General features: G+C 39.8%; 1 protein-coding gene across 1 annotated transcript in view; it reads right to left on the bottom strand.

Moving 5' to 3' along the window:
• The window catches only part of cpne5b (copine Vb), a 104,766-nt gene extending 82,502 nt beyond the window's left edge, over nt 1-22,264 (bottom strand). The window contains exon 1 of the mRNA XM_029431775.1: nt 22,146-22,264. Coding sequence (XP_029287635.1) covers nt 22,146-22,264 — 119 coding nt within the window. The remainder of the gene's footprint in view (nt 1-22,145) is intronic.
• Nucleotides 22,265-27,705: the final 5,441 nt, after the last annotated feature.

The following is a 27,705-nucleotide window of genomic DNA, read 5'->3' as shown; positions in this document are numbered from 1 at the left end:
TACATAAAAAAAATGTTTGTCTTTTATGGCTCTCCCAGCCAAAAAGGTTCCCGACCCCTGCACTACAGCATCCAGCCTCTGTCCCCTTATCTGTGAAGGGCCTTCTTCCAAAATCTTACATGGAAATAGTGAATGGACAAGACAAGACAATTGGCTTGAACATATTATCCGAATATATTTCATAAAGTATATCATAAGGTCACATAGTTAGAGGAATATTATCTATCAAGTGTTTTGTGGGGTGCGCTTTCTATTCTATTTAAGTTCTTTTTGAAAATGTGCACATGAAAGTTAACAAAATACATCATTTGAAAAACTGTTAATGCAGAATTACTTAAATGTTATGAAACACTTTTTCAGTGCTTGTGCACATACATCCGGGTCTCTGGAGTGTCTACCAACCCACAAACTGTGAAATAAGACAACCCAGTCTTTTGTGGGCTGCCTCGTCAGAAAATAGAGATTGGCTCCTCTTCCTATGTCACATGCAGGCTCATTAGAATATACACAGCCCCGTGTCTGAGTATATAAACCAACGACTTGGGAACTACCTTTACACAGGTGCATCATATTGTTTTTGTAAGCCAATCAGACTGTTCGGAGGGGGCCTTAAAGAGACAGGAGCTGAAACGGAGCGCTTCAAACAGAGAGTCAATACAGGTATATTCAGACAGACGGAATGAGTGCTGATGCATTAAAGCATGTAAACATGTTCTAGTAGAAACCCAAAGCCTCTCATTATATTGCTTTATGTGCCTTACATGCCCGCAGATACATCAACGTCATTCTCTAACAGGCTCAGAGATTTAAAGAAGTCTTATCTGAGAAAACACTTAACATCTAATCACTATTTGGCTCCTGACAATGAGATGCTCAGATGTCTTGACTTTTAAATGATTTACTTCAAATGAATGGCAAATGAAGGTGTCAAGGGTTGTAGTTATATATAATAAAGGTTCAAATGTTATTGTGGATTTCAGTTGAAGCCGTCATCAATGTGTGGAATAAAATACATAAGTGGAAACCAGAAGGAAGGCACGGCTTCAACTGTGTCTTACTGCATTTACATATGACCAAAGTGTTACCCTAACGTTAACCAAATCTGTATCAAATATCTAGCCAATTCAAACATTTTAAGGTGAAAAGTACTCAGTAATCTAACTGGCAATGCAAATAAGATCTCTTAATACCTGAGTCAGTGCACAGGAATGTACCGTATATTACAAGAACTGTATGCAGTGTTCATACATGGTGCCACATTCATTCATTGGAAATAGTTCACCCTTTATTCAGATATATTTCTTTTTTTCAAGCAATTTCCTCTTCTCTTCCCCACTCTGTCTTTATTGGAAGGCATTTTTTACAAATCTCTCTCTCTCTCAAACTTAATCTATCAACCTCCGCCCGTGTTTCAAGTGTCCATGTTATACTTCCATCATGCTTCTTTGACCTTTTCATTATGCCTCGCGAAGGCTACTGTGTACCCAACTCTATTACCCTCCCTGTTTTTCTCTTGCTCGCTCAGTCACTACAGTGACATGAGAGCCCTCGCTCGAGATGCCAAAGCCCGCTGGCTTCTCTTGATTCTTGTTTCAGTTTCATTTTCCTCTGCAATCTTTCTTGTTATAAATCTTTAGCTGTGTTCTTTCATCAGACTCAATCTATTTTGATCTTTTCTCTTCTCTGCTTCTTTTTTTTCTTTCTCACGCGCTTTTATAGCTTTCAAGAGCGAGTTGAGAAGACAATTACTGATGAAAAAGAAAAACATTTAATCCTGAAATGTTTCTTCTCACATTCAAGGTTACAAAGATGATACTCGCTGATGTTTTGTGATTCAAGCGTTGCAGCATTTACATGTCAAGCTGCAGAGTCCAAAGTTCCAGGCAAAAGTGTCTTCCATTGCATTTTGATCTAAAATTAAATGAAAAATGGATTTTGCGCTACTTAAGCAAAATGATTAGATAATTGGCAAATTGCAAATTGGAGCACACACTCCGCTGACTTTAAAAGTGCTTTTATCCCAGTTAGAAATATTGCACAGCTACAACTCCAGTGAGAAAAGGATGTCTCTGTTTTGTTACTAATAAAGGGATGCTCTGTTTGCTTACATTTTTTCAGCCCTTCTCCAAATAGACATTAAGTTACACTTGGACCCTTTCCATCCACCCACCCATCTTAACAGCCCTCAAAGGCTCATTAGCAAACAACAAGATTATTTATTTCTGCTCCATTGTTGTAGTTTGAGTGTGCATCCTCAAATAAATACAACAGTATTCAAAATAAATATTGTAAACTGTTGTGCAGTATCATGATCTCCAAAACGATGAGAAAAATAATTGCCAATGGGGGTGTAAAAATTCACCAGAAAGAATCAGATTTTATTCAAATTCATCAAAATGAGTTCAATTCATTTCTTAACAGTGAGCAGTTGTATGATAAAGCAACTTCCAACACTCAGTGTACATTGAAGATTCATTTCCTCTTGTCCTTTGAAAATAGAGAACTGTGGAGGAGTTCGTATTTTTCACACTTCATCTAAAAATGATGCATTCCTCCTAATTATAAAGATAGCGTGGGAGTCTACCTGAGCTCTCAGTTCTAATTGCATCCGATTGTGTTTCCTATAGCCTGTCATCACAAATTGGATGAAGCCAAAGCCAGCGTGTATGGAGGTTGACACAAATTGCCTTTACATTTTTCTTCCATCTATACTAGAATAATCACTTAAGAGCAAATAGGTAAATGTCAAAGACATTTTTACTGTATAGGAGACGACCTGCTGTGTCTGTGTTGGAGATGTCAAGGATTGGCTCCTGGTTAGATGCTACAAAGAAATCAGAGACTTGTTGAGAATCTCATTGAGACCTATAGCAGTTATGACACAGTATGTAGGAAGTACATAGGTGCTATAAGAGGGGTTATTAATGCTTGTTTTAATATTTTGATGCAGGACGAAATCTTGGATTAGTAAAACATTTTCAAATATTTTCCTATTCTTTTAGTATAAGAGGAATATTATCAGTGATGTTTGTTTTTATTGTTTTTTGTGTGTGTGTGTGTGTGTGTGTGTGTGTGTGTGTGTGTGTGTGTGTGTGTGTGTGTGTGTGTGTGTGTGTGTGTGTGTGTACAGTTCATGCTTAGAGGTCAAGAGAAAAGAGAAGGGAATAGGATTATCTTGTTGTATTATTTGTGACTGTCAGAGAGACAACTCTCTTTCCTATTTTAGTTCCTGTCTTTTTTCCACCCTGGTCTAAAATTAATTAGCCCATATGTCAACCAGCACAGTCTCTTCTCTCGCTGTGTCATTTCCACCTCCTCTTTATCTGTCGGCTGTGTTTTATCCCTCTAATGCTCTCACCATTATCTGGTGTGTTAAATGTAGCTTTCATCCCTGTGCCACTGCTCTTCAGTTTCCAATATTCACTCAGTCAACCCATATATTTTTTAGATTCAGCAGCTGGTTTAAATCCCAGTCAACAATTATGTGCCGGAGATCACAGGCTTAAAACTCAAAAAACTGCAGATGGTGTTAATGTGTAAGAGAGCAGTTGTATCCCTGATCGTCATGCATTATTGAAGCAAACATTTCCACTCATTATTAATACAGTGTAGCATTGATGGGATAAAAGATGGTCTGGAAACAAAATTGCTGTCATGCTGCAACTAAGGCAATGTCATTGTAGTCTAGTGGTTCAGTGACTCCTGCTATCATATTAGCACATTTCAGGCCAATAGTACGTTTACTTCAGGACTGATATCTTTGTAATCTCATGGAAACCTTTTATTAGAAGCCATATTTTGTAGTCAGAGCGTGAAGATGGCCAGCAAACACCACACACGTAGAGTATATCTTTAATCTAACTAATTATGATGGAAAGCTAACTGGGTCTGCCACTCTATAAACAATGTCGCTCTTTGTAAAACAATTGTTGAGGTGTTGGAGGCTTATTGGGGTTTGGTCCTCTGAAAGATAATTGGTGAGGAGAATGGATCAATACTTTGGACCCGATAAACTAAACATGATTTTCTGTAGAGCATGATGGATCCTTTTGTTATATTAATATTGTCTTATATTTAGGGTTGGAGAATTAAATCTCCAAAGTGCCAGGGACCCAAAAAAAAGAATTTGCAATGAAATGCAAACACAGGAGGCCGTACTCTATGGACCACAGGTTTACTTCTCTGTTCTGCAACAGCTGATTGCTGTTCGGTCTCTCTCTCTCTCTCTCTCTCTCTCTCTCTCTCTCTCTCTCTCTCTCTCTCTCTCTCTCTCTCTCTCTCTTCAATAACCTCTTCTAATCTGCATGCTGGGAGCCCAGTGAAGCATCCAAAGCTTTTCTCCACAGTGTTGATTGAGGGGACGATCAGCACTCACCCCATCATGTTCCTGGCCCATTTCATTAGACAGGGGGCCACTCAGCAGAGTGAGAACAGCTGCCCTGTCTGTTATATTCTGACATGGAGGTGTGTGTGTGTGTGTGTGTGTGTGTGTCTGGGTTTGTAAGTGTGATAGGTACTGTAGGAATAGTAGGTACATATATAGATATTCTGGCCACTAAGATATATATATAGTTTCAGCAGTGTGTTTTTCTCCAACACGCAATGAATGTTTTTTTGCGTTTTAAATCGTATGTTGTTTATATATTCACCATTTCCTCTAAGAAATAAATTACCCTCCTTATGTCCGTCTTCACGCGGTGCACTGTACTCACATCCCTGGGGATCCCTGGGAATTTGCAGGTTCATAACCTATATGAACCGAGTTCTGAATATAAATATACATTTTTATAAGGTTTTCTGTGAAATAACCCTACTTTTTTGTACACCCTCGTTTCATTTGGTGCATTTCATTGTATCATTGACACATGCTACAGAATGTTGGACGCACACTTAATTTCAAGTGCGTGACAATTGCAGTCTGAAAATATAAATACACAAGCATCATAATTGTCTTTTGGTTTAACATGTTATAAATAAAATGGAGGACTGAATCGTCGTCATAAAAGAAGCCGATGTGTGAAGGATGAATCAGAGAAGGATGAATTTTAAGATATGGTGTAGGAGCAGCCATTTGTAAAGCGCAAATATTCCTAGTATTTCTGCAGTTATTAGAAAAAGGTAAAAACAATAACAAAAGATTAGTATTGCTACTAAAATAAATAGTAACGTTGGTGTTGCAGCGGGGAAGGTTCCTTACATAATGTGTCCGAATAAGGATCCTTTAACCACCTGTGCAATTCCATTGTACACCAGTACAACACAGCCATGCAACAAACACTGCCCAAAGACTTTTAATGTGAAAATTCAGCATGAAGTATTAAGTTTCATTTTTGAAAGCTTAACGATGGCAAAGTGTATTTGTTCATACAGGCAACGCCCTGGCTGTTATTTTAAACCATTGATTTGAATGCCAGCTTTTATAGTCGATTGATTGAGAATACACCAATGTCTTCCCCATGACTTCACAACCATCCATGTACAGTAAAGCTCATGCATTAACATAGAGATGTGTATGAAGACACTCAACCAGGAAGTGGGACAGGAGCACGGCAAAAGGCTGCATTATGTGAAGCTTCAAACATCAACACCCAACTCAACCTGAGTGTATTCAAATCTAGGTTTGCTTAAAGAAAAACTCATCAAAGCGATTCTTTTATTACCCAGAGTCAAGAGCATCCCTTAGCATGTACTTTCCTGCAAACCAGCCCCAAGTCAACAAAGGTCCTGCCCTAAATTTTAAATGAACCCTACATTTCATCAGATGAGGTTCTCATCTACAACTATATATACGTACAGCCACGTCAGACATTGAGAATGGTCTTTAAGAGATGATGTCTTCAGAGATGCAGACTGTGATAATTACTGTAAAATACAGCTGTTTTACTAATAGTGTAATCTCCTGATCTTTTCCACAAAGCTATGAAAGCTCAGAAAATGTTTGATACATTGGAAAAGATTGTTCCAACATTTCAATAGGATGATGAAAAAAGAGCAATTTTTTTCATCAATTACATGTGATTTAGCCTTAAATGTGCCTTTAAGAATAAGAATACACTTTTCACTGGGGCATCATAACAACTACTGCTTTTACATGAAATATTTTAAATGTGTCACCAGATTTGCATTAGGTGTTACATAATCCATTTCAAAGGGAATGGCAATACTAAAGGGGTTTCAAACTAACTTCCTGAAACACAACTTCCCTTATGTAAATGAGGTTATGAAAAGATTTGAGAAATGCGCAGGCAGCGGGGGCAGGGTTTGGGTATGTGTGCCTCTGTACACAAGGGAATGTGTGAAATCAAGAGAGCAGGAATGTAAAAGAAACTCAAATGTAAGAAGAAGAAAAGGAGAGGAGAAAATGTGTGTCAGAGAATGTGTGTGTGAGAGGGAGTTTGAAAAAGTGAGGGAGAGAAATGAAGTCCTCAGAGATTAGATCAGAAATAGACTGAGTGTAAGGGAGTTCCTCTTGCACAGGAAGAAGAAACAAGTTCCTGTTCGACAGACACACAGGCATAGCTGACTTTATTTACAGAGATTTGACACAAACCACAATAATTAGACGGCCCCTTTCCTCTAACCTGCGGGAGGTTCCTCCTCAGCTCTTCTAACTGAGAGCGGGCTGAGAAGCGAGTGATAGATACCTAGGGATCTGAGGTTCTTTTTGAAGACGCGTTTCAAGACATGGCAATTGAGCTGATGAGATTCTTGACTTGGAGTGAAGCACAAGTCAGCATAAATAGGCTGCCACAGGCGAATAAGGAAAACTCTGAGCATAACTGAAGACTCTTCACTAACACTGCTCACTTGTAAGATGAGTCCAGATGTACAGTGTGTTGCATGTGTTATGCATCGTTAGTTAAACTGCTGGATGGTTGAGAATCTGAAACCAAGTCTTACGGAAGCCAGCGTGCCTATAGCCAACATATCACTGCATTGCATGCATTTAAATAATGTTTGCAACGCAGTATGAGTAAACGTACATCCAAGAAAAGATTGCCCAAGTGTGCATCCAAGGTGAAAGGGTTCCATCGAGGGTGTTTTTTCCTGCTGCAAAGAAGACAGCTAGTGGGTGTAGCGTGAATCTTTACTGTATTCATACAGCACTGACTGTGTGCTTGACCTCTTGCTTGCACACAATGGAGTATAACTCAAGACATGGGGAAGGTGTGTGTGTGTGTGTGTGTGTGTGTGTGTGTGTGTGTGTGTGTGTGTGTGTGTGTGTGTGTGTGTGTGTGTGTGTGTGTTTCTGCACAGAATAAGGAAACAGACCTGAATAGATAATGAAATGGAGATAAACAGATTTTGCAAAAGGTATCTGGTGAACATAGTGGAGCATTTAGCAGCTAAAGAGCCACATATTTCTCAAAAACAGAGCTAAAGAGAGTAAATATTGAACTTACCAGGTGGCCAGAAACACAACAAATAAATTCTAAGGTTTCTATGTAAGTGCTGGATGTCTACATAAGCAACTGTTAGCTAACACGCTTGCAATATTAGCTTTACAAAGTCAATTTTGGCCAAAAAAACACTTTTATATTTATTATTACAGATTCAAAGTTATAATGTTTGAGATTTTAATGAAATCCCATTCTGTGTATTTACCTTTCTATATTGTACATTTTCCGTCCGCCATTCCCACAAAATCTAATCATACAAACAAAAGATTCACAGCAACGAAGCATGTGCGTAATCATGTAGTATTGTCCAGATACTGAAGGGAAAGAAGTCAACAGTTATGTACTACTGTACTTAACATAAGCCACTGCAGGAGATATACATACACTTCGAAGCTGCAGTGTGGGTTATATTTTTGTATGTTCAAAAGATCCCAGGTTTACAAATCGCTCTCAAATTATTTTTAGTTTAAATAAATGCATGACAGTGGAAATAAAAACAGACTTTTTTATTCCCTAAAAGCCTGAAGTATTGAAAATATGAGCTTTTCATCAAGCAAAGACAATATGTCACTAAGGAAAAGCAGAAAGAGGCAGAGCGTTTTCCTCAAGGCCATGTAAGTAGAAGGCTATCCTAACACTCTTGAATGAAAAAGCTTTGCCAGTGAGACAGAATGAAAGAGACGGGTGGATGGTAGCGGTGGTTGAAAGAGGAAGGGAGGAGTTAATGAGGAACGAGGATGGACCGACAAGGTAAATAAAAAGAGAGCTGCGCTTAGAAAGAGGACTTGTAGTGGAAGATGGAGCGGACAGGTGGGGAAGGGAGAAAAGAGGTAAAGGAAGCAATAGAGGAAAGTGTGGAGGTGGAAGAAGGAGGGTAATCTGTTTATAAGAGCGGGAGAGGAACATTGGGGGAAGCATTATGCAGCACAGTGTTATTAAAGCTTTCACTGGCCCTACATCACTGTCTCTCATCTTATCACTGTGCTGTCATTTGTACTTTCTTATTACTTGGCTGCCTTATTATTTTGCTGTTAGCAATATGTTGTTATTATTATCAGTGAAATGAACATCCACATCATTTAAAGTTTATAATTATTGGGAAGAGCTCCACGTTCTCTAATCCATCTTTCTATGACAAAACGAGCACCAGCTTTCTTTATAGCGTCAATCAGGTGAGTCCAAACTATAATGCTGGCATTGCTTTAATGTCGGATCGATGGCAGAACCCGGCAGGATCGTTTTTCTCACCGGCTGTTGAATTATTCAGGCCAGGACTTCCTCTGGGGAGATTCCTGATCAGCCTGCCAGACAGACACAGCTTTGCTGCATGGTAGGGAAGCTCGGGATAATCACAAAATTCCCAAATGTTTTGATTGTTCCACAGTCCCGAGTTAACAGAGGTCAGGTAAGGTAGGTCATTGTGAGGACCCTGACAAACCACAGTTCATTGATCGTTTACAGTTTGCGTCATTCGATTTTCTGTGAGCTGCAGAATGTGACGTCCTGCTTTTTGTTTTCCAAGTGGTCAGGTAAGAGCGACTGATGCAGTCACACAACAGAAATCAGCTTGTATTGTGTAGGTAAAACAGGAAACGGTATCATATTGTGTCAGGATTGATCGTTTATCTGCCTCGACAATTACTGGCTACGATATTCAGCATTTCTTTCCATTATTGGAATCGTTATTTTTCATAATCAGATTGCCCGATAAAATAAATAACATAAAAACACTTTGGCTCTGATGCCGCCGCCGCTCTCTGTCTGTAGGCCCACTCAATGCCCCGCCCACAGTACTATCTGATTGGTCGTCACAAGGATTACTGATAAATCTTCATAGTGAAATCTATCCCGAATTGGCCAAACTGAGTTGCAGAATGTTAACAGGTTAGAGCAGCCACAAGTCCTCTTAAACCTTTTCTGTCAAAACCAAATGATTAAATGAAACATTGTATTATTGATGGCCATTATCAAAGGAGTTAATGTAGAAAGACACACGAGTCTGAGCCCCTCCAGTTCAGCGAGGAAGCGGTCACACACAGGTAAAGGTAGGGGCTGAGGCCCCAGAAGTAAAATGATGTGAGCCTTATTATGCACATGAGGCTGTTGAAGGACCTGTTTTATTTGGAAAATAATGTATAAGCAAAAGTAGCATAATTTTCAATTAAAATATATTATAAATCTGTATTCCTTGGTGATGTACGGTCTTTATGTAGCTTGCCTATCACTTGTTTTAAGCTCAATAAACACACATACTATTTGACCTGAAACCCTGCTGCACATTCAACCTGCTTTGGACCCGTTCATATGAGTCACTCTGTTTGTCACTGTTAGTAGAGAATCCAGCATTTAATTAAACATATGCTTAAAGGCATAACTAACTTTTGTGTTTGTGTTATTCTAAATTTTACCACTAAGATTTTCATTTTTACTGCATATGTATATTGGTTGCAAATATAAGTTATTGGCTTCCTTGATTACTAATAACCTGTATCGGTATCGGCCATGAACAGAACATATCCGTCGATCCTTAATACTGTGTGCCCCTTTTCAATTGAAAGAGTGCCAAGAAATTTCCAGCTCTCTGCAATAAATTTATGCTAGAAGTGAAACGCAGCAAGATTCTTGAGATGAAAAGCAAAATGGAAATGGAATTGAGCCCATACTGTAAAGATAATACCCTAAGAGAAAAAGTTTTGAAAGTTTTGAAGTAGGTCAGTGTAAAATGTTTGATTGTTTCAGTGAAGTGGGTCACTGTAGAGAGAGGATCTCGTTGTCAGATGAGACATGCTGCTTTAGCTAACCAGATACTAACTCTCACAAAAACATTGGCTCAAATCGTTCACTGGCACACAAAACATGCAGCAGTCTGGAACAATATTAAATCGGAGAGTCTTCCGCCATGCTAGCAGCTCTGTGAGGTTGTGCTCAGACGCCATGTTCACAATTTTAGTTTGGCATGTAAGCATACGATTCTGGTTGTTAACACACCACTAAGTAACCATAAGTACAGAGAAAAATGTGAAAGTGATGAAAGGTGAAAAGGCAGGGGATAAATGTACCTAATTTCAATCTCTCCAATTGTCTCCAAAAGTGGTGGCCGTACAGTTAGCATGGTTAAAAACTGCAGAAATCCCCAAATAAATTGCAAAGGTTACGAAATATGACTGTTCAAAAGATTACTGTGAGAAAAGAAAAACACATTTAAAAGGGTTTCAGCCAATACTTTCAGGGTTACAAAATGCTAGCATTACAGTATTTCCCTGATGAGAAGACTGCGTTGTTCTGAGAGCTGACAGAAAAGTGTACACACAGCTATATTTACAGTCATTTATTTGAATTCAAATCCTTAACAATAACTGTCCTAAACCACCACCAATGCAATCACATCCTTATGAATGCAGCCAGGAGAACAAGTTATGCACTGACACACACATCCGTTATCTATTTTCCCGCAGGGCATTGGTAGCTCCATAATCAAATCCAGTTATCTCACCCACACACTTTTCACACATCTCCAGCCTCGCTGTACCACACGGGACGATCTTGTCCAATCATTGTGTCCTGCACTGGGGGGCACAGAGCCAGAGCTGAAATAGCACCACGGGCTGAAAATAGGCAAAATATCTTGCATCTACTCCTAGGAGCGAACTTAATCATGTGTCACTCACTACAAGATGCTGACTGGCCCACAGTTGGTAAAACTTGCATTATAAACGATGACGGCATTAGAGTGCTCATTTATTTCTCACTCAGTTTTTAGTAAAGAAAGAAAAAGAGTTAGAATTATTATATTGCCTGAATTAATGTTGACTGTGTCAAGAAATCAGTGTCAATAGATCAGGTTCCACAGGTTCAGTACATGAAGGGTTTCGCAAATTAGCTGTCATCTCAAATTAACTGCATCCATACTCCAAAGCAATCCATAGCCAATGCAATGATGCCTCATATGAACATTGTGCTTTGAGTTTTTCAATAATGCTCAGTGTCTTCGACCTTAAATCATTATCAACATAAAACATCTAATGTGATGTGGTTAAATTGGACACGTAATATGCTTGATGTTAAAGACCTCGGGGACTCTGGTGGTGAACTGCAATGTTTCTGCTTATTAGCTCCATCAGATGCTGGCAGGCAGACTGGCAGATCCAAACCTGTGGCCATACCTGGAGCAAGCTGAGCTCATTAGCTGAAGCGCACCAGGTATTATTTCTCATTGTAAGCACCATCACCTTGTCAGGAAAGTTTGTTCATGATACATTTTTTGGAAAGTGTCAGAAAACGCATATCATTTATTATACACTGCGAGACCAGCCAGCTTACTAAGTGAATGATTCCTGTTGTTGATTCACCAACGACAGTAAGCGTCCAATCAATGTAATTTGTTTTGATTGATCAAGAACAATGTAGTTCATTGTGTTACTTTGAACTATCCATTAACTCTCCATTAGGATGCATCGTCCTACTGAGGATAAAAAAAGCCCCATCTTTCTAATTGCCAGGTGATGGTAGCTGTCCACAGCTGTGACTCACCTTCCTCAATAGCTCTGACTGAGAGCAATTAAGCTCCCATTACTCCATCACATATGCAGGGGACAGATGCTTCTTCCGCTGCACAATGGGTGCAATTCATGTAGCTAAACGACTGCTCATGCATGTTGTTTATCAGAAGATTCTGATGCTCAGAGTTTTAGTGCGTTGTTTTTCTTTAGATTTCAGGCAAAATAACTTAAATCTTTGGCAATTATGTCTTTGAGATGACTTTGGAATAATACACATAATTTGAGCAACACTATGATACGAGTACTGGACAAGATTTGTTATGTACAATTTCACACATATCAGATCAAAGTACTAAAAAGTGATTTATTGCGGCACGGAGAGCGCAGTACATCTGGGATTTAGAGAATTAAATGATGTGTGCATATCATATTTTTCCACAGTGAGTTATTTTCTGACCTTGCACTTTTTGGAAATAAGTAGCCTTTATGCGGTTGCGTTCACTCCCCATAGTACCAGCATCTACAGAACATCAAAAACTTTCCTGCATCTGGGCTCATGAATGACAATAATTCTGCCAGTGAATGTAAATTTCGCTTCAAGAACTTTGTCTGCCAGTGCAATGTGTATCTCCACATACTGTGTTACAAAAGTGACGAAATGGTGATTTATTCTTAGACTGTTTGTGTTTACTCATCTGTAATTATCTCTAAGCATTTAACAGGTCATCTTATACAAATACTGCATCTGCTTTCTCCACAGACTGCATTCAATGGCTGGGAGCTAAGATGTTTAATGCCTGCAGAGATGTGGCCTCTTAGCTTTGTTGGGTTTGTCAGCAGCTCCAACTCAAAAGACAAATGAATCCAATTACTCAATGAAATAATAATACTCATTATGGGATAGTGGTTTCTTAGTCCAGAGTATCTTTGAAAAAATGCTAATCAGGGAGCAGAGACAAGAAAGCCATAGACCATAGATGTTAATGATGGCTCCTCCAATTACACCGACGACTCGTGCGACCCATGTTGCCTCACATGCAGCTCAAACATGTATAAACACTCATCAATCCCTGACCTGAGGGAAAATGGAGAAACACAGTTCAACAGTAGGAACAGTTTGTAAGGAGATGTGTCGAGCAAACAGATTGCAGTGTGTGTTATTCCACCACATTGCTGCTAATCAAGACTTGAAAATGCATGTCCTATGATCCTGTTTATGAACTTTATCAAATTATGCTATTTAGTCTTTTTCAAAAACATTTTGCCATCATGGAAACGTCAGAAGACTTCTGTAGTGACAATATAGCCATAAACATCGGAGACATCACCCATCACAACAAAGCTGGCTGTTACATCGCTAATAGCACGGGGCTTGAAAAAGGCGATAACATTTTGATGCCATACTGACATGATAAAAAAATTGAATAGAGCACGTCAGGCTTATTTTCACAAACAAGAAAGCTACTTTGAACATTGGCGTTGTTGGATGTCAAAAATTAAACATGGCAGGCGAAAATCTAATAAATGATGGATCGAAGTGAAAAGATTCCTTTTTTTGGAGAATTAATCACACGAAGAAATCTTTGCTAGGATGTATTTTGGAGTGGAGAATATTTTGACGGCACATGCATGGATGTTTATTTTGAAAATGAATTTAGTATAGTTAGTATAAAGTTTTATTTATGTTCCTCAGATGAAAAATTACTTAACTTGAAGTTGTTTGCTCGACAACCTGAGACTCTGCTTCACAGAAAAAGTTACATTTCATGGCTCTTAGTAACAAACAGAAGCCACAGACTCCGTCCGCAAACTAAAATTAATTTTAACCTTCTAACATGTTTAATGGTCACAGTCTTTCTTTGTTTGGAGACAAGGAGGACGATAGCATGTGTGTTAATGTGGTCCTCCATTTCCCCAGTCCTTCGCCAATAAATTTGACTTTGTCTTCCCATGACTCCTCTGCTATTGCCAGTCAGCCAGCAAGCATGTCAGTTAGAGAGCACAGATCAAAGCCCTGTTTCAGGCACTCAGCCTCTAAAGTCAGCATGACAGTGAACCATCATTAACACATGCAGAGAGCAGTACCCCTCTTCCTTTTGGACTTAACATCACTTATGTTCAGCCGCTGTCGACCACAGCCTCACCAGGCCTCATTTATATTCAGTCTCTCACTCAAGCGTATAAGAGCCGAAAGATACGAGCTTGTTACAAATGTGCAGGATGGAAGAATTTGATGGGTACAGGAATGAGACAGTTAATTCTCAGCAGCAGAGCTAACAGAGCTGATTATAGCTATGGCTTTGTTAAGACGCTGACAACTGAACAGTGCTGCTGTCAGAGCCGGAGGTAATGGTCGGGTGAGGAGTGACGGATAAAAATAAGCATCTTTATAACATCATGGTAATGAGAAGAAAATAATAATTAGTATTATTATTATTAATAGCAAAGACATTTTGATTCTTAAATAATATAAAACAAGGAAGTAATTGGAAATGTTGCTTTTAAAGTGTGGAAACCAGCTCTTGACATGTGCATTTATAATCTTTTCAGCATTCCCACAGTACCACTTTATTGATTTAGTGAAAGCATTAGTCACAGTCTGTTCATCAGTGTACAGAAGGTGCAGAAAGAAAGGCATTTAAAGAGGCAAAAAACAGCACTGAACTGTGAAAGATAGTAAATGGGGCTCAGAAAAGATGTTCGCTGTCTGCAATGCACTCACCCAAGGTGTTAGTAAGTAAGTAAATAAGTAAGTAAGTAAGAGGGTAGAAAATAATTGATTGGTTCTGCCGGGTCAGGAGAATAGAGTGCTTCATGCTGTAAAAGAACCCAAATCTCTTCATGCGAACATATTACACAGACACACCAAAATACAATATGCTGTCTGTAGATCAATGCCATCTTGGAGGCAGAAACAGAAAAAAAAAGTTTTGTAAACTAAACAACAATTCTGATGCATAATTTATATAAACTGCGTCCAAGCCTCATAAACTATTATAATTTCTCACAAATTAACCATGTTGCGGTTACAAAACCGCCTTAACACACACATTAGTGACCACACAGTTAAAACAGAGCTACCAGCAAAGCAGAAGAGGTGCTTTCATCAGATCAGTGTAATGTCCCCCAAGAGGGAGTCAGTGTTGCAGGTGAAAGAGAGTCAGTGCTGCTCCAGCTGAAGAACAGCTCAAACAGAGCATTGAACCTTGAGAAGTAAAAGGAACACGATCTGTGTGGAAGAAAAACAATCTATAAGACTGTTTTATCAGAAATGTAATGCATAAACTATAAGCAGATGACTCCCACAGCTGAAGAAAAACACAGTGTGTGTGTGTGTGTGTGTGTGTGTGTGTGTGTGTGTGTGTGTGTGTGTGTGTGTGTGTGTGTGTGTGTGTGTGTGTGTGTGTGTGTGCACAAAGCTTCAGGCCTAATAGCACATCATTTCTGTATCTCTTTGGGAATTTGAAGGTTGTTGTTATATTATTATTTTCAGATGTTTCCCATAACAACAAAAATCAGCTTTCATTTGCTTCATTTAGTCATTAGAAATTTAAAAACTATATCTCTGCTGTTTTTCTCTCTTCTTTGATCTGTCTTTTTGTCGCTCTCATATAACTGCCCATACTTAAGATACTTTGGAAATTATGCTTCAGAACTTTATCTAAAATGTATGTAGAACTTGTGCATTCATTTCAAAGTTTTGGAAACCAATATCATCCAAATTACCTGCCAAACCCTCCCTTTATCAGCGATGATCAAATCCTACCTCATGTTTGTCTTTGTCACTTTTTCTTTTCCAAAAAAAACTAAAACTTGTTTGTTCTAAATGAAGCTGCGAGCATGAGCTAGATACTACCTCCAGTAGGGACCCTGCGTGACATTCAATGCCAAGGAGGAGCATATGATTAGCTTGCTATATGATTTTGTGGAGCTACAGGTTAAATTAGAATTGACACATCTACTATGTGGGGACCTGTCTTATTATGTTTGACGTGTATAAGCTAAACATTATTGTTTGAAAATACTGACAATAAAGCATTAAATGACATTCATATTGCTTGTCCAAATATGTTTTTGCTATAGTCAGTAAAAATCTGAATATTTACTCTCTTACATGTTTTAAATGATGTGGTACAACACTAGAACTCTACCCTTCAACACAAGAACAATGCGTACTGCTTTATTTATGTCTTGTATCTACATTGACAGGTGTCTCTTGTAAAAATGTGTTTTTTCCATCAATATTTCAGACCCTTCTCTTAGCTTCCGTCCTTTTCATGATTTAGTAGTTGTGAAAGCACGTATAGGCTATGAATGCTAGAACCCTGTTTGTATCTAGTAATTATGCGAAAGTTCTGCATAATTTAAAAAGTGCTTTCAGTGTGGTTTTTTTCTAGCCCCCCCCCCCCCCTATTTCCTTGGTACCCGGCATGGACAATGTATTTCCATTGTAGCTTGTGAGCTGCTATCTAAGCGTTTAAAATGATCATTTTCATGAGGTTTTATCAACAGGACTCAGTGTGTGTAGTGTGTAGTGTCATTTAATTTGTGCTTTCCCTCCAACCCTTAGGGTTTATTTTGAAACTTACTGCTTATGCTCTCATCTCACAAAAATATTGCATCACATACATGACTGCATCACCTGCAGCTCCTGTGCTGTTGGTGATACTGAAACTTAATCATCTGCTAAAAGCAGAAACTTCACTTCAGCATCACAATCATTTTGTCTGTAGGTTTCTCTGGAAACATGCCAGCCTCTCAGTTGCATTTCTTTATTCACTTCCCTGTCCTTCAGTTACTGTGCGATGACAAACATGACCACCTCCATATACATGTATTTCTCATCTCAGTCCGTCTTTGTTTATCTGCTCCTCACCATCCACACAATGTTTCCTCGCTTCTTTGCTCTATCTCTCTCCCCACACCTAATTTTCTCTAACCAGCTTAAGTCCATTAGGCTGTGTGGCAGTCGGGCAGTGTGCCCAGTCTGTTGTGCCACAACATTACTGAGAGCATGTGAGAGAGAGAAAAGGACTGGGAGAGGTTTATCTTACTTTTGGTGGTGGTGGGTCATCTGCAAGAGAAATATGTTGCCATTTGAAAAGCCTAGCTCATGTTTTAAACACCACATTCTTCATATGGTTCATTAGCTTCGATGATGCTTGTGGTGCAGAACACATTAACGCCAAAAGTGCTCGTACCTTGAGAGATGTGATGTGAAAGAGCATGGGAAATCATACTGATGCTAAGCCGTGGCAAAGGATCTCCCAAGGGCTTTTCCACACTGTGTGAGATGCTTTCATATCTGTCCCAGATCTGTAAAGCAACCTATCAGATGCTGGTCCTCACAGCACAAAGCTGTATGCAAATGAAGACTATCCAGACATTTAGCAGAGGAATTCAATCATAGTAACACATGCAATACATTGCCTTGTTCTCAGGAAATAAGATAAGAAATTCCTGCTTGTAAAGAGCCATGCACTAACTACAGGAATAGAAACATTATATCACTACCATAAGCCACCAATTAGCGTAAAATTCATCAGCTATAAGATCCACCTTCACCCCATTAAAGATCTAGGTGTCACTTTCAAGACAAGGACAATCCATTAAGGATTTAATTGGTTCTCTTTGCTTGGATTTCAGTCGATGTGAACTTTGACCCGGTGTTTGTCGTCAATCACACCTCGCCCTTCCTGATCCCTATTTGTTTCCCATCAGTCTTTCTCTCTAGACTTTCAGGGGGCAGTCCTACAATCAGCAGATGTATAGACTTGTCCGGGGATTGATATAGTATTTCTGATTCTCATTCAGCGGTACCAGGCAGGTTCAGTTGGGTCAGGTCTACTAAAGATGGAATCTTTGATTCTGAAAATACCTTCAGAACAGTAGTTTGGGTTGTTTAAAGATGGCTGATAAATAAAATAAAATCAAATCAAATGTATTTATCTATACAGCCCAATATCACAAATTATACATTTGTCTCAGTGTGCTTTACAGACTGCACAGGTTACGACACCCTCTGTCCTTAGACCCTCGCATCACACAAGGAAAAACTTCCTAAAAGAAACCCCATAATTTAAGGGGGAAAAATGGAAGAAACCTCAGGGAGAGTCTTCAGTTGTGGTGAAATGAAATTGGTGACTTAGATGGCTTAGATTTCTTGCATTGGCTGTGCAGGCTCCTGCCCACAGTAATGCCAGGTGAGCTCATTTCTTATCAATATCTCTCTCGGCAGCTGGTGCTTTCATTGACTGACCTACTCTTCAATGCACAAGTCGGACAGTCTCTCCTCAGCTGACTGAAGAGACTGGTTGTGGTCCACATTAGACACATCACGTACTTCTTTGTGGTGTTTCAAATGGGACAACAGACTTCGACCTGCTTGTGAAAGGCAACAGAGGTTAGGCAGGGCGGTAAAACATTTTATAAATGTTTCACCATAAAATCTTCCAAATGAATGATGATAGATTCATGAGATTTATTTTCGATAATGGTATTTTTCAATCCACTACACATATAGCCCGTCGTAGGCTCTGCTGTAGCCTGATGTTACTCCGTCACTACTGTCACTATCAGAATTGCATCTATTCGGTCTGTTAACATTTGGAAAGTCTAGAAGACTTGAATTATTTTATCCCCATTCAAGTTAGCAAAGAGCTAACCGGACGTCTCTTCGCATGCTCAAAAGTAGAGCGCAGCAGTGAGATGGCCAACAACAAGTGTTGGATATATTGTATGCAATCAATCCTGAACGACCTGACCCGTTCTGGTTTCTTTAAGGTTCTGTCTTAAGTAGAATACACTGAAAACTGTAAATTGATCATTAATATACCCTATCGGAGGTATTGAACAAAGGGCTAGAACAAGAAGACTTTGTGGCTGGAGGATTTACACCCCCACTTTCCTGTCCACATGCCAATTGTACCATTCTCCCTTCATTTCTTCCCAGGAAGCCGACCTGACAAGCCCCTTGGGAGTGTAATCACCACTTTAAGAAAAACCACAGGTTGTATTTTGGCCCCACATACCCCTCTTTCTTTATTTTTATCGACAAACTGTTTCATCAGTTTTCTATTTCTGACAGAACTGTACCTCCCACAAAACAAATGTGCTGGAAACGACACATCGATCATAGTGAGAGGTGTGAACATGGTGACAGACGTATCCCAAAGACGGTCTGTTCATATATAAAGTATGGTTGTGGTTAGGCAACTAAAACCCTTTTGTAAAGGTTCTGATCATGAAATAAATCATGACTTCCTGCTTTAGCACTGAACACAGTTCTAATGCAGAATAGCTCCATATGAATGTGACACTGTTTGCAACTTCCTGCCACCAAATACGTTTTACTTTAATTTCCCCTCTTTATCTATGGCTCTAGCTCCCACCCAACCCTCTCTATTTGTCATTGGTCCTGATAATAATGCGTTTTCAAAAGCAGGGGGTGTAGCCTGTAATAAGGGGGAATTAGCCCCAGTGGGAACAACTATCATCACGGTAAGGAGGTTTTAGAGAGTGCATGTACATGTGGAGAATAGCAAAGACGCCCCAACAGGGAGCATCTTCTCTTGAATAGGACTATGACTCACAAAACATCTGTACAAAGGATTTGGAGGATTTGTGAGGCCTTGAACTGTTATAAGAAATGCTTGAATTGGACAGAAAGATTCAGCTGTTGATTTATTTTTCTTTAGGAGTGCCTGAATCAATAGCTTGTACTTTTAAATATGTGTGATAACATCACAGGAGTTGCTGTGTATGTAGGAGGTAACGTTATGAGAATAACTTTTTAGCATAATTGAGGTGTCTTTAGAGCTTATTATAGGCCACAATCCTATGTCAAGCACAATCAGAATAAAACCCACCTACTAATCAGTAAGTGTCATTAATGTTTCATACAAATTACAACATCATTACTCACATTTCATTAAAAGTTAGAATTTTCCATGCATCAAATGTATGCTTTTTAGGATATACTCTCTCAGCCTTTCAAACACATACAAACATGCAAACACACACACACAAACACACACACACACACACACACACACACACACACACACACACACACACACACACACACACACACAGAGCGGCAGTGAGGCGAGAGGAAAAAGCATCAACCCTCCCATTTCAATTAATGATGTCTTCTTCCCTAACTCTTCATCTTTCTGCTACAGTAGGAGGCATCTGCACCACTGCTCTGCCTGTCTCCCTCTTTTTCCAACACACATCAGTACATAACTACACACACACACACACACACACACACACACACACACATACACACACACACACACACACACACACACACACATACACGCACACGTTGTCTGAGAAATCATTTGCAGGGGGGGTTGTCAGAATAGCACTCATCATTTACCTGAATGGTACTTAATTGCACATCACTGAGGCATGTAATCCCAATCGCCTCATCGTTACAAGCTCAAAAACACAAAATCCGAAACCATGCAGGGCTTTGACTGGTGTACGCAACACTTTGCTAGCCTTCCTTACTGCTTGAAACTAAGCTGATTCTCCACTATCGCCCACCATTACCTACACAACACAAACAAGCAAGCGGTTGTTCATTCAGTAAATTAAAAACACACTCATTTCTTGCCAGGGTTTATGTTTATTTCTTTTTTCACTCTGAGTTGAGAAATGTGGCAGAGAGCTTCTCTGAACGTCAGAAAGCCCATCAATAATGCACACACAGCTTGTTATAGCTCAAACTCACTCTGCTTCGATGGCTTGCCAACCTAAAACCCAGCTTCAAAGACCAGGGAGATGAGAAATGTGTCTTTGAGCGTGTGTGTGTGTGTGTGTGTGTGTGTGTGTGTGTGTGTGTGTGTGTGTGTGTGTGTGTGTGTGTCTGTGTGTGTGTGTCTGTGTGTCTGTGTGTGTGTGTGTGTGTGTGCGTGCGTGTGTGCGTGCGTGTGTGTGTGTGTGTGTGTGTGTGTGTGTGTGTGTGTGTGTGTGTGTGTGTGTGTGTAATGTGAACACATGCCAGCACTGGAGTGTATGTCTGAGAGGCAAAAGGCGTTGAAAGCCTTGACTTTAAAACCTTTCCTAATGGGAAGAGGAGTGGCTGTTTATACTCTCTGAGCAAGCACTGTGGGGAGATTCATTTGGTGCAGCAGGATTTATTTTCCTGAAGTACTTTTCTTAAAGGAAAATACCTTTGTACTAAAAGAAATTAATGAATTTGATTAAGATTGAGTTCAGGGAGATGGGTACTGTGTGAATGTGATGTAAACCTTTGAATCTATAACATTCAGTTCTTTGTAAATAATGCAGAAGAGGAAGGAAATAGGCGTTCAGTCCTCTGATGGTGCTGAAACCTTCCAGTGGTTACAATGGGTACAACATTGAACATATTCTCATATTCATTGTGAACCTTTGCACATCCGCTGATCAATACTTATGAACATCCTGCACAAAACTGTACAGCTCTCTCATTCTAAAACAGTTATATTGTACATATTTATATTGTTATTTCTTTATTTCTTATTTATGTTCTTGACTTTTGCAGTATTTTGCTTTTTTTTTTTGTATTCACCAAAACCTACTTGGCAATAAACCTTATTCTAAATCTGATCATACATGGGCTTCAATAAGAAGGAGGCTTCTGCCGAAGAAGATTTACAGCAGACCATGTGTCTGATATATAAGCACCACTATGCATATAGTATATCCACAAAATGAAAAGACTAAACAGCCTCAACCAGGTGCACAGAGTCCTCGATTTTTAAATTGTGTGACTTTTGGTATGTATAGCACATAAGGGCATTCTGCTTGTATCACCCAACATTTAAATGAGTTTGTCTCCTTAACTGGCTTTCCAATAATAAGAGATTAAAGGCTCATGAAGCACATGCATTTACTTTCCATGTGAAACGTCAGCTTGCATTACATGTGATGTGAAATTCTGCACATCTTCAGACCTCCTTTGTGATGGCACAGGTCTGAAATGCCTTCAATGAGAGCTGCTTTTATTCTCACAGAAATGCATTTAAGAACTTTCTTGATAAGTAAACTAAACCGTGCAGACTCTGTTCCCACCCATAACTTGCAATTCATTCTACCAGCGTAATGGATAAATGGTCTTTATACATTACAGATCAACCTCTCACTGATTAACTAAATCCCACAGAAAGGTTGGGGCGTTGTCACAACTTTTCCACCACACAGTCCTCACAATGAACTTTCCTCTCCGCTCTCTGCGGACGCTTCAACTCACCTGCAGGAGACGGTGATTTCTACTTTGGTGGCGGGGATGTTTCCGGTGATCGGGTCGAAGTCGTACACCGAAGACATGTCCTCTAGTTTGTCCGTAACGTCTCCCTCCATCATCTCCATCGCCAGCGATCGGGGTGGATCTGGTCTGATCCGGGAGCCGCACAGCTTGGCCCTGACGGAGCGCGTCGAGTCACCGGTGACTCCGGAGACCAGATCAGAGACCAGGCGGCCTCCGGTCCGAGCGGGTGAGGCAGCCACTTCACAAATGTTGAAGCTGGAGAGGTGGGTGCACTGAGTGAGCGTACGCTCGCAAAAAAAAAAGAGGAAGAGGCGCACTTAACTGTCGCGTAAATAAAATATAAAAGAACAAAACAATGCGTGGCTGTATCTGAGATTACTGTTGCGCCCTCACCGACCTGCTGCACATCGCATGGAGAGGTGGACTCCTCTCTGCGCTTTGTCTTCAGTCTGTGCGCAAAGCAGAGCGTGTGTAGAGAGAAGGCTAGATACACTCTAACACACCCATCCTCCTCCTCCCACACGGAATTACACTCAAGTGCTGGCTACCCAGCTCATACCCCGGTGCTGCTGTCGTCCTGCACTGAGCGTGTGAACGAGCGAGTGTCATGATAATGTAATTACGCACCAATGCTTTTTAATATTTAGGACTTTTTTGTGGTTTGGTGAGAAAATGTATTGCGTGCAATCCGTCTACACTTTTAGACAAAGATCATCTTGTCGTAACAGACCCCTGTGAGACCCTGCTGAGACTTTGCTGAGGTTGCAAAGCTGGTGGTCGGGACCCCCAATGGGTCGAAGGATGAATGTAAGGGCTCTCAAGATAGTTAACGTGGTAGGAAAGAGATATATTACTTTGTTTTCATGTATTGGATCGTGTTTATCTCCTCAGCCAAAACATGAGTCTGAGTAATCACTTGAACTGCTTCAACTGGTCTCAAGTAGACACAGCTTTGTTTCAATGAGTCGACTTTAGAGGGGGGAAATACTTCAGCACCACAGCAATGGACAGCTCCCAGAACAGACAAGCTCAATAATAGTGAAAAACCAGCAGTATCCGGAAACTTTACTTTACTTTACTTTAGCTGTAAATACTCACTGAGTATTAACTTTAGCCCACTTTAGCACTTTGAGTTTTGTTTACGCAAATGAAAAGTGCGCTTATAAATAAAATGTATTATTATTATTATTATTATTATTATTATTATTATTATTATTATTATTACTCACCAAGTATTAACTCACTGAATATTAACTCACTGAATATTAACTCACTGAGTATAACTGAAGAGATTCCAAATGAATTTGGACTCAGAGTTAAAGTTGAAAATGAGTCAAAACTGCAACTATTTATCCTTTCCATTATTTGGAATTGAGTAGTTTTCTGTGGTGGAAGGAGGCATGTGCATGACATTTGGAGAAATGCAATTGCCAATTAAAATGTGTTCATGCTGGCTGAATTAAAATCAATATGAATTACAAGGAAGGAATTACATAGAGATTTAATGGCCACCATCCATCATTAGCCTGTTGTATGCAGCTAAGACCTGTGAACCACATTGTGAAGAATATGCTAAACTGGTGCAACTGCCTGCCAAAAAAGTGATGGGTTTGTAATTTCTGGATGACTACAGTTCCAAAATGCAGAATGTGTGTGTGTGTGTGTGTGTGTGTGTGTGTGTGTGTGTGTGTGTGTGTGTGTGTGTGTGTGTGTGTGTGTGTGTGTGTGTTTGTCCGTGTGTATGTGTGTATGTGTTTTCTGTCTACAGCCTCACTATTTATCACACTTCTTGTGACACTCCGCATCTCTCTCTGTCTTTTCTCATGCATAAACAAAGGACTTACACGTATATGAAATGCACGGAAACATCAGTAGTCATGAATAACCAAATAGCCAACTGTTTCTCACAGATTGCTGGTTGGAAAACTACAGTTGTCACTTTCTGGTCAATGAGAAAGCAGAGACATCACATTTCCGGTATCATTTTACCTTTACTGTCTATCTCTCTGTCACTCTCTTACCTTCTTACTCACTCTCACATGCACATCACACACACACTTAAATGGGTGCAGAAGCACACATCTCTTTCCTGCATAAAGCACCTAGCATCTGGATTCTGGAAATCAATTTATACCGACACAGGACGCTTCTGCCCACACAGCCCTCCAGCTCAGGATCAGGAACATACATACATACACACTCCCTCTCTCACACACGCACACACACACACACACACACACACACACACACACACACACACACACACACACAACACACACACACACACTCTCAATCATTCTTTCAGAGCTACGCACCAATATGCACACATAAAGACAAATTATTTTCTCATATGTCACTAAACGACCCATAAACGGAGATAAAGAGGCACACACATAAACATACACACCCTTTTCTCTGCCAGGATGATTCATGTATTTTAAGGTCTTGCTGTTTAGTGTGGGTGAACACATTATCGCAGATGTTCCAAGGAGTGGGTGGGCAAGAGCACGGCCAACAACAGAAGAAAAAAAATAATAATGTAAGGAAGAAGACCTTCATGGCAGCTATTTCCTGGAGAAGCAACTTGAGGCATTGCATATGCACACAAACTGGGATTCCAGATATCAAATTTAAAAAACAAGATGCAACAATCTATTTCCATCCCTTTATCTCCTTTGATCTTAAAGCAAAGGGGACTAATGTTAAAATTGATTAGTATTTTCCCCCCTGTATTCTGATAAGAATTTTTTTGAATGATGTTATCTTGTAGACCTCCTTTACCTCCTTGTCATCTCTTTGCACAGAACATTTCTTTCACGTCTGTTGAGCACAATCGGTTACAGTCATCCATCACAGCAACATTTAACCTTGATGGTCTTCAAATCAATACTTTTCTATCCATTACAGTTAATGTAACGTTAGTTTTAGCACTCCTATAATCAGATCAGCTCTGTAACAGCACTCAAGAAAAGATTTATTTCAAAACTGCCAGCACACCTTACTGCAGGGGTCGGGAACCTATGGCTCGCGAGCCATATATGGCTCTTTTGATGACACAATATGGCTCGCAGACAATTTTGAGCTGACATTTTTATTAATCAAGTAATAAATAATTATATTGTGTTATTTTAAAGTAAAAATTTTAGCAGCGGATTTTTGCTTTTAGTTCTCCCCTCTCCTTTCCTCCGCCCTGTCGCTGACTGTCTGTGTGTTCGCACATGTGTGTGCCCTTCGCGAAACCAAGCAGAGGAGAAACTGCACAAAGCAAGCAGCCAGGGGTGTCAAACTCAATCACAGAGAGGGCCAACATTAAAAACTGGGACTACGTCAAGGGCCAAACACGGTCCACATTTATTGAACAGGATACACATATTGGATAAAGTGCAAAAAGATATGGAACATATTTAAGTCAACTGCAAACGGATTGCTGAGCAGTTCAATTAAATATTCTGAGCTGTAAATACGCTCAGTTTATCAGCAGAATGCTGTCGGGAACACAGAGGTGCAGATGGTTTGTCAGTGTTTGGAAACACGTAGTGACCAAAGTTTCCTTCTGCATCAGAGTCTCACAGGCAGCTTGGCATCACACATGTCCGTGATCACACGGCCCCGAAGCTGCAGGTTTAACAGTGAGATGCTTGGTTATGTTGCACAAACAGTCCAGCTCACATCGTCCCAGAGATCTGTGGTGTGTTTCCCTTTGCTTTCCAAAAACTGGCAGATTTCCTCACGCATCTCGAAAAATCTATTCAGCACTTTCCCTCGACTCAGCCATCGCACCGCCATGTTCAGAAAAGACTTAAATTGACTCTTATAAATAAAGTTTCCTGTCTGTGTTACGGTGCTTATTACATGTTCCATCTCCAGAGCTTTACAACACCGTGCTTCCTGGTGTAACATGCAGCTGACGGTGTATCTTCTCCCGCATCCTGCCCACTAATCTTTTCATCACATCGCAGACTCTCCATCTGTCGTCAGTCCCGTCAGTTTAATTTCCCACACATTTAGATACTTACTCGAATATGTATTTTCCCGTGGTTGTGCCATGCATTGATTTAATTACCAAAACCGGCAGGTCAGTTAGGATAGACATGATATTTGCCTTGAGTTTGACACCAGTGCAGTAAACGTGCTCATAAATTAGATAAATAACAGAAGCGTTTAGTTTATTTAATAAAAGAGCACGTGTTCAATGAAACACTGATACCGCTATTAGTACTCGGAGACGTGTTATACTTAAAAATGCACGCATAAAGTTACATTCAATTTTATTAAATGTATGGCTCTCAAGGAAATACATTTAAAATATTTGGCTTTTATGGCTCTCCCAGCCAAAAAGGTCCCCGACCCCTGCCTTACTGTATCGCTCTGTAGCAGTAATGGTAAGAACAAATACCAGAACCGTTGTAAAGGAGTTGCTTCTGCCAGTTCCTTAGAAACAAAAACGAAGTAATGCCTATTTCTGAATGTCTTAAGGAGCTGGTTGTTGAGTGATCAATAGCAAAGACATACAAAACACTGGATATCTCCTTTAAATGCTATTGCCATCCAATTGCGATGGACCAGGAGGTGGTCAATGCGTTGTAGTGCTGGTCACATTAATAACACCATGTCCCTTTTCCTCCTTCTCTGTCCTGTTCTCGGCCTCCTGCTGTTTCCTAAGCACTAATTACTGTGTTTATGCTTACTTGCGTCATGCTGTCCAAAAATATCGCCTTTCTGGAAGCAATTATGCAGAAACAGACAAATGGCCTGTCAAGCAAGCTAAGCTTTTTACAATAAAATATGTCATCCACCCCACACACACACACACACACACACACACACTCACACAACCTGGAAATTAAAGACATTTGTTTACTCCGTTTACTCTCAGTTGTTATAACATTCGTTTAAAAGGAAAATTCCCTAATTAATACGTGTCCAAGACCTATTCTTAAATACAGGAAGTGGTCAGTAAATACTAGTTAATCATGATATCCGTTTGTATTTTCAGCCTGCCTCTGACACACACTTTTAATTTGACAGCAGCTAACTACAGTATGTCTTTGTCAAAGCTTATATTGTGTCTGCTAGAGGGGGTCGTAAAAACACACAGACAGACAATATACCTACTGCTGCGTAGGACATTGTGTTGTATTTCATTTCTTAAGGAAAAAGCTCCCACAGCACAATCATTTTTCATTTCTCGGGTCCATTTGGGTGTTTGGCAAAGAATATTTCTTATTCTTATGTGTAACTGGCCAAATGAAGCAATGATTTCATGCTGATGTATTTCCAGAACACCTCTCAACACTGCAAATATTTTCTGTGAAAGTTTCACAGCAAACTTCAGATTTTGGTGTCATTACCTCAAAATCAAAGAGCAAAGGCTCTTAAGTGAGAGAAAGATACATCATAGTCGAAGAAAAAACTTCACATCAGTCTGAAGAACTATGAAGTTGCATTTTAAATAAGGTGTTCAACTACTTTTTCTCAACTTGAAAAGCTCTGACTCCACTTTATGCTTCAAGCTCATGTCAAATATTCAACTAGTGTTGTC

Source organism: Cottoperca gobio, chromosome 5 (genome assembly GCF_900634415.1).
Source record: "Cottoperca gobio chromosome 5, fCotGob3.1, whole genome shotgun sequence".
Lineage (NCBI taxonomy): Eukaryota > Metazoa > Chordata > Actinopteri > Perciformes > Bovichtidae > Cottoperca > Cottoperca gobio.
Note: the sequence above shows the minus strand (reverse complement) of the source record. Positions and strands in the feature narration are given on the sequence as shown.